Source organism: Mus caroli, chromosome 12 (genome assembly GCF_900094665.2).
Source record: "Mus caroli chromosome 12, CAROLI_EIJ_v1.1, whole genome shotgun sequence".
In the NCBI taxonomy this organism is placed as follows: domain Eukaryota; kingdom Metazoa; phylum Chordata; class Mammalia; order Rodentia; family Muridae; genus Mus; species Mus caroli.
The window spans coordinates 113,697,490-113,704,564 of record NC_034581.1 but is presented as its reverse complement, the minus strand read 5'-3'; the positions used below and the strand labels follow the sequence as shown (position 1 = coordinate 113,704,564).

The following is a 7,075-nucleotide window of genomic DNA, read 5'->3' as shown; positions in this document are numbered from 1 at the left end:
GGGAAAAAAGTAACAGAAACTGTTTTATTTTTCTTAGTAACCATTTCTTAGAGCCATAGTATCCCAAAATAGCAAAGGTAACTTGTTTATCTATAACCATAAGGGCTTGAGGCCCCCATATGTGTACAAGAGTGAACATCTTGATAAAGGCTACTACTTGGGAACCAACTGTATTACATAACATATTGAACTACAAATCTCTGAATGCCTTTGCCCAGGCTTTATATAGTATTTATAACCCCTCTTACTTTTCATGTTTCTATGCATTATGATTTTTTACATAAATTTCAATGCAAAATTTTCAATTCAAGATGGATACCAAGACTGAACTGAGTGAGGACCATGCAAACAGAAAGAAAGAAGCTAAACTTATTAGAATCTCAACACACTAACTTTTTATTAAGTTTGATTCAAAATAATATTAATCTAATAGTGAAATAGTTTGATATAACATCAATCAACATTTAAAGTATACTATGTTTCAAAGTATGGCTCAAGGAACACCCATTGCTTAAATGCACTTAGACATAACAAGACAATGTTTTTTTATTGGCATCATTGACACCTTTGAACAATAGCCTCGTAGATAGATTAAGGTTTAACCTTTCTTTTCTTTGGTGGCTGTTTAGAGACTTTTAAAGAACAGATAACTCATTTCAACAGGAATCTACTGATATTTACCTCTGCAGAATGTTTAGCTAAGACATAGAATGCCAGAAAACAAGCTTTTGTTAGCTTGACCCCCTCTGTCTCCTAACAGAAGGTATCCCCAAATGATGCTTTTATTTTAGATGTATTGATCTTTCATCTAAGTCTTGGCCTTTCAAACACTAAATGCAATCAAAGGCCAACAACCTGACTCCTTCTGAAGACTGAGAAGGAAGCAGCAACATAGAATTTATTTGAATTGTTTGTGAATTACTACAAGTTTTAAGAGGTCAATAAATCCTGGTGCTGAGCTAAATCTAATGGTAAATAATTAATTACATATCTTAGACACTATAATCTTTATCTTGGTAAACAAAGAAACAGCTTTGCCAAATAGATCTTCCATCTACATAATATCTTAAAGGCAAATATTTAAATATTACCACAAAAAAAAACAACAGGGGCATATTTTGTTTAAATTAGACATTAAAACTGAAGATAAAATGCAAATGCCCATAGTTTTAAAAGGGGAGAAAAAAAACCAAATTAACTGACCTAGTCTTTTTTCTGAGTTTATTAATACCATTTAAAATATTACAAATAAATCAATTACATTTCATGCATTTAAAATGCAAGTCTAATGTTCCAGAGAAAGGCTTTTCATTTCAATGTGAAATATCCAAATTATTTCAACATGACAATGAATAGTTAGTTTGCAGACTCTGCAAACAACACTTAAATGTAGTGTCAGGAGTATTGGTCAACAGTTAACAATATCACCTTCAGGAAATACACAAAGGCCAAAGTTAGTCGAGTATCACTTGGACAATTTATTTAATACATGGGTTTGGCAGACCCCGTTATTATGAAGTATAGGAGAACTCTCACTTTAACTATACCTGAACTGCCAGCAAATGCAAATAAGTACATGCGCCATTAAATTAAATGTCATCCAACATTTATCAAATAGTGTCTTAGTTACAGCTTGATACCTATCTAAATTCATATTCGAGCAAAACTAGGCCCGGAAAGTGCGTGTGTGGCTCTGCACCTCCAGAATTGAGTTCAAGGAAAAAAGAAAAAGGAAAAAAGAAAAAAACACCTGCAGCTCATTAGAACCTCAGCAATAACTCTTAATAATTCCTTCTGACAAAAAAGAAAAAAAAATCAAGTTTACTTCAATATATTTTCAAATATTTACCGGAAGTAATGTACAAGAAAAATACTATACAAAATCGTCTCACACCTCACAGCGGCGGAGTCATGTTTAATGGGAAACTAATCTAGAACGATTTTCCAGTTGTACAAACCATTAGGTTCAGATATATTTTACAAAGAATTTTTTAAAATTGTTTCCCCATTTCCCTCTTTTGGCATTTAAACTACAGCCTCATCTGAAATAAACGATAGCTTCTTCACTTGAGTTTAAATCACAAAGAAAAAGTTTAACCCTAAAAGTAATCAATGACTTGCAATAATTTACAGAAATCAGTAGATAAATTGATTCCTAGACTAACCCAAAAGTGGTGGTGGTGTCGGAAGTTGGAAGAATATGCTTGGGAATGGTGAAAAAAACCGAGGTAGAAAAAGACAAACACGAAGATGCTTAATCTGGTCTCACCGGAAAGGGGGTAAATTTTTGCATAAGGAAAGACACCTACCCTCACTCCCGCCCCCACCCCATAAATTACGGCGACCAAAATAACTTTGGGATCAATATTTGCAGTTTGGAGAGAAAGACGTGCTCGCAAGCAGAGGAAAACTATCTAAACGAGAAGCTAAGAGGAAGATTGCTTGTTTATTTTTTTCCTCTCAGTTTTTCAGTTAAAAAATAAAAAGTTACAAAGATGAAAGGAGGGGGAGGCATTGATTCCCGTTCGTAGAACTCTCATCGGTTCACCCGCAGGGCACAAAGACCTAGCCAGAGCTGAATGGGGAGATCTAAACTCTGCTGACCCAGTCTGGGTTGCAGCAGTCCTCCCACGAGTGTAATGCTCAGCACAGGACAGTCCAAGGGAAGCACTCGGGGGTCCAGGAGGGGATTCCTTGGCAGGACTCCTACATCCCTCTCCCTACAGCTGCGGCTCAAGCGGGTTGAACACTGTTCTTTCCAAGACCGCAAAAGCCGCTGTTTTACCAGACAACCCATTCATCCCGTCCTAACCCCAGAGGCCGCAGCCTCTTCAAAGTTCCGCCAGCCCAGAGCTGGAGGAGCGAGTTTCCACTGCGCCCCGCATGGCTGTCACTGTGCAGAAGGATTCAGCCACCGATGTGTGCTACTTACTGTCCACATCCTAAAAGTTAAGAGCAGAAAACCGGTGAGAGGAAGAATGAGAAGTTGGGGGAAAGAACTCGAGACAGCTAGCCTAGACTGGAGCCCAGTCTAGGCACACAAGCCCGACCGGATTCAGGTGGGAGGCATCGCGACAGTCACTCCAAGCCGTTGCGGTGGCCGGGCTCTGGAGGCTGTAACAGCTCAGGGGAGTGGCAAGGAGGGCTTCCCGCCGCGCTGTGCTCGCTGTCGGTATCGCTGCCTTTCTTGCCGCCGCCGGAACCCGCCGAGCCGCCGCCACCACTGTGTGTCTTCACGTGCTTGCTCAGGTGGTCGCTGCGCATGAAGCGTTTGTTGCACACCGGGCAGGCGAAGCGCTTCTCGCCCGTGTGGGTCCGCAGGTGCCGCTGCAGCTCGTCGGAGCGCGTAAAGCGCTTACCGCAGAACAGCCAATTGCACACGAACGGCCGCTCGCCGGTGTGCCAACGCAGGTGCGCCTTCAGGTGCGACGTCTTGCCGTACACCTTGCCGCAGCCCGGGATGTGGCAGCTATGCAGCCCTTTGCGACGCAGGCTCGCTCCCGCTGGGCCCAGCCGCTCAGCCTCCTGGCAGTTGGGGCAGTCGCAAGTGGCGCGGCCCGAGTAACGGCGAGCGGACGAGCGTGGGGACCCCCCTAGCTGTGCCGCGGGCCCCGCGCTCAGCATGGAGCTGCCCGCGCCGGCCAGCGGCGACGGGGCGGAATCGGGGTAAGAGCCGGGCAATACCGGCTTGAAACCGTCCATGAGGTGCTGTCCTGCAGGGCTGAGCAGGTGCGACGAGGCACCGCTACTGAATGCGGAGTGGCTCAGGCCGGAATAATCCGAGTTGTAGCCTCCCAGCGGTGAGTGCAGCGACGTCTGAAGGCCCCCGGCCGCCGGGTGCAGCGAGCCTGGCAGCGCTGCTGCCCCATTGGGGTTCTGCACGTCGATCCAGCCCGCGCCCACATCCCACCAGCTGGAGGCGCCCGCGGAGCCCACGTCGGCCGCGGCGCCAAGGCCCGGGTGCGAAGGCTTGAACCAGGACTCATACGGGTGCGCCATTCCCACGCGCGGGTAGATACCCTGCAGTCCGTCCACCGACGTGTGCACCTTGGAGATAAACACTGGCTGATGGGAGCTGTCCTGCGAATGCGCTCCGGAACCGCCGCCGCCTCCCCCGCCGCCGCCGCCGCTGCCCCCCGAGACGCCCGGAGCCTGGAACACAGAGTAGTCGTTGGCAAAGGGCGAGCTGGAAGCGGCAGCCGCCGCAGCTGCTGCCGCTGCGGCGGCGCTGCTGGAGGTGAGAGAGAAGGCGCTGGAGCCGGGCGAGCCTCCACAGCTAAAAGAGTCGGACACCAGGGCTGCGGCCGCCGCTGCTGCCGCCGCTGCCGCCGCTGCGGCCGAGGAGGAGCCGCCGTTCCGGGAGGCCCCAGACACGCCGAAGCTAGAGAGACTGGAACCCACTACGTTGCAGCTGCCGGAGGAGGAAGACGAGGAGCGTTTCCAAGGGTGGAAGCCTTTACCGAAGGAAGAAGAGCTGTCCGACAGGGAGGAGGGAGACGGGCTGGGGCTGCCGATCTTATTACAGGTAGCAGCAAGCATGGCCAGAGGAGTGGATCCCAACCTCGGTTCTTCCTGAGACCGGAGCAGAGGAGAAGGGTGGGGGAGGGGTAGTGGGCAAAGGGCCGGTGGGGGAGGGAGGAAAGAAATGCGCATTAGTCCCCTGGTAGCCTCCAGACACCCCACTGCTCCCCATCTCTCGCTGCTGCACACTGCCACCAACTTACCCTGCACCCCCAGCTGCCCCGGCGCCCAGCTGCCTCCTACTCTACAGGAGGGGACAAGTTTGGCTGCGAGCGTCTGATTCTGGAGCAAAGCGCCACGCTAAAGAAGAGTTTAACAAGAATTCTCAACTAAGACGGCACTCTTGTGTTCACAAAGCCCTAGACGCTTTCGATCAAACGAACAGAAAGTCCAGATCCAGACTAGGGAGGGAGAAGTTTCCTTTTTACCTTACAACCTGGGGAAATTTCTGGATTGCGTTTAAGATCGCTACACTGCAATCCCAAGAGAGCTTTGAAAAGTCTTTTCAGATCCCCCTCAACCCATCCTTAGTTGCTTCTCCCCGGCTTAAGTATTACTCGCTCTTCCATTTTTCTTCTCTCTCTCTCTCTCTCTCTCTCTCTCTCCACCCCTTTCCCCTCTCTCTCAATATATATCTCTCTATAATGGTAGAAATAAGACAAGCTCAACGTACCTGCAATACAAAGCGGGCTGAGGAAAAATATTAAGGGGAAGGGGGAGAATCTGCCAGTATGCCCAGGAGGGAAAAACTTACTCGCGTTCCCCTTCGAAATCGTCGCGTGTATTAGGGGCTACGCTCAGTTCTCCCGAGCAGGGAGCGGCCAGGCTCTGCGAGGTGGCGGGTCTCAATGCCCTACGAACCTTTCCTGTGCTGAAAAAAAAAAGTGGCTCTGCCTCCTCCCCCCCCCCTTTCTTTTTTCTAAACTCACTTGTATTTAGTGGGGGGGGGGGGTGGCTCTCAATAGAGAGACTGATAGCCCGTGGCCTGGCCGGGGCGACTTTAACCCCCTCCGATAGGCAATAAAAGGAAACTAATTAAACCAGCAAGAGAAGATCCTGAGACTCACCCCTAGAAGTGAAGTTGCCATCACACAGAAGCGCCCTCCTCCTCTCAGAGGATCTTTTTTATATTGATAAATCAGAGGCAGTGTTTTTTTTAGAGGTGTGCAATACAATGATCAGTTCCGCCCATTCCGCCACAATTGTAGCTCCCTCTCCGGCTTTGAAGTGCCGCGGAGGCGCGGCCAGCCAATCTGCGGCCTCGCCGGGCCGCGCGGCGCGCGCGCCGTGAGGTCATCGGCGCCGGCGGGAGTGTGGGGGTGCGAGTGTCGCAGAGTGTGCGTGTGCGCGCGCGTGAAAAATGATCGCGAGTGTGACCCACCTCGGAGAGAGCAGTGTAGAAAGCGGAGGGGTGACTGAGCAGGGTCGCAAAAAAACGTGGCCTAGCAAGGGCAGAGAGTGGTCGTGCAACCATGGAGAGCGGGCCGGGTAACTACGGGTGTGACAAAAGGGGTCAGGGACAGAGCTGGAAAGTGTGTAAGGTAACTGAGTATTACCGTAGGGAGTCAGGAGCGACAGTACGTTCAATCCCGGGTGTGGAGAGGCGTGCACCCGTTTGGGTAGGTGGAGAGTGGGTGCGCGCGATCGAGAGGGAAGACCGACGTGTGCGTGCGCGCGAGCACCAAAGCTAGGGGTAGGGAACCGAAACAATACTGTAAAGTGTACGTGCCTAAGAGATTGGCGGTCTGAATAGAGAAACTGCGAAGTTGAGTGAGGCCGGTAAATAAATGCCCTAAGTCCTATCTTCAAGTTACTAACTTCCTCTGCCCCTTGAACATTAAAAAAAGGAGTGATTCTCCCCCCCCCCCTAGCTACCTGGATTGTTTCAGTATAGTTTTGAAGAAAATCTTGATACTTACCTTCCATTTCCTGATGTTTTGGTCAAATAGAAAGATTGGAAAGGGGGTAGTGATATGGTGCAAGTGTGCGCCTGCGCCTTTGAGTCCTTATTTAGATCTGGTCGCCCTTACCCTCTACCAGAGGTGGGTTTCAGCTTTGGAAGTGCACGTCCTGGAGGAGGTGTGTTTGCCCCTTGGCATGCAGTAAAATTACAAAAGGATTATATGGAAAGAGGAGTAAGAGGGGGTGTGTTTTTCTCCCATTGGATGAGAAATTGAGGAGCATTTTACCCAGTTTATAAGTTTTCTCAGGTAACCCCACTGTGCCTTTCTGACAGAAAAATCAGAATGACTGAAATCTGTTGGTACTATTTATGTAAGAATGGAGGTGAGCTTTTCGGCTGCATTTATAGGAGCATCTGTGGTTTGAGCAAGCCATCTACCAGTGCGGTCGAGTCATCATGCGCATTTACTTCAAATTCGCTGCGTTTTAGTCACTTACTTGCTATTTTTATTATTAGTTGCCTTCAGAAATGTCATTACAATTCTGTGGTCACCACAACAGAAATTCTTAAGCCACAAAAAGGCCAGTACCAATATAAAAGGAGAAAATCTAGTCCTTGGAGTCTTGTTGAATATTCATGCATTTTAAAACC

General features: G+C 48.6%; 1 protein-coding gene across 2 annotated transcripts; it reads right to left on the bottom strand.

Annotated features, from left to right (window-relative positions):
- Positions 1-372: 372 nt before the first annotated feature.
- Positions 373-6,602, bottom strand: Sp8 (Sp8 transcription factor). Of its 2 annotated transcripts, XM_021179560.1 has the most exons (3): positions 6,441-6,602; positions 5,276-5,392; positions 373-4,572 (listed from the first exon to the last, which is right to left on the bottom strand). In XM_021179560.1, the coding sequence occupies exon 3, from the start codon at positions 4,537-4,539 to the stop codon at positions 3,079-3,081; it is 1,461 nt and encodes a 486-aa protein (XP_021035219.1). In that variant the 5' UTR covers positions 4,540-4,572; positions 5,276-5,392; positions 6,441-6,602; the 3' UTR covers positions 373-3,078. The 2 variants fall into 2 exon arrangements, with proteins under 2 accessions (XP_021035219.1, XP_021035218.1); XM_021179559.2 differs by lacking the exons at positions 5,276-5,392; positions 6,441-6,602 and adding an exon at positions 5,589-5,691 and having other exon boundaries at positions 2,656-4,572.
- Between the last annotated feature and the right edge of the window lie 473 nt (positions 6,603-7,075).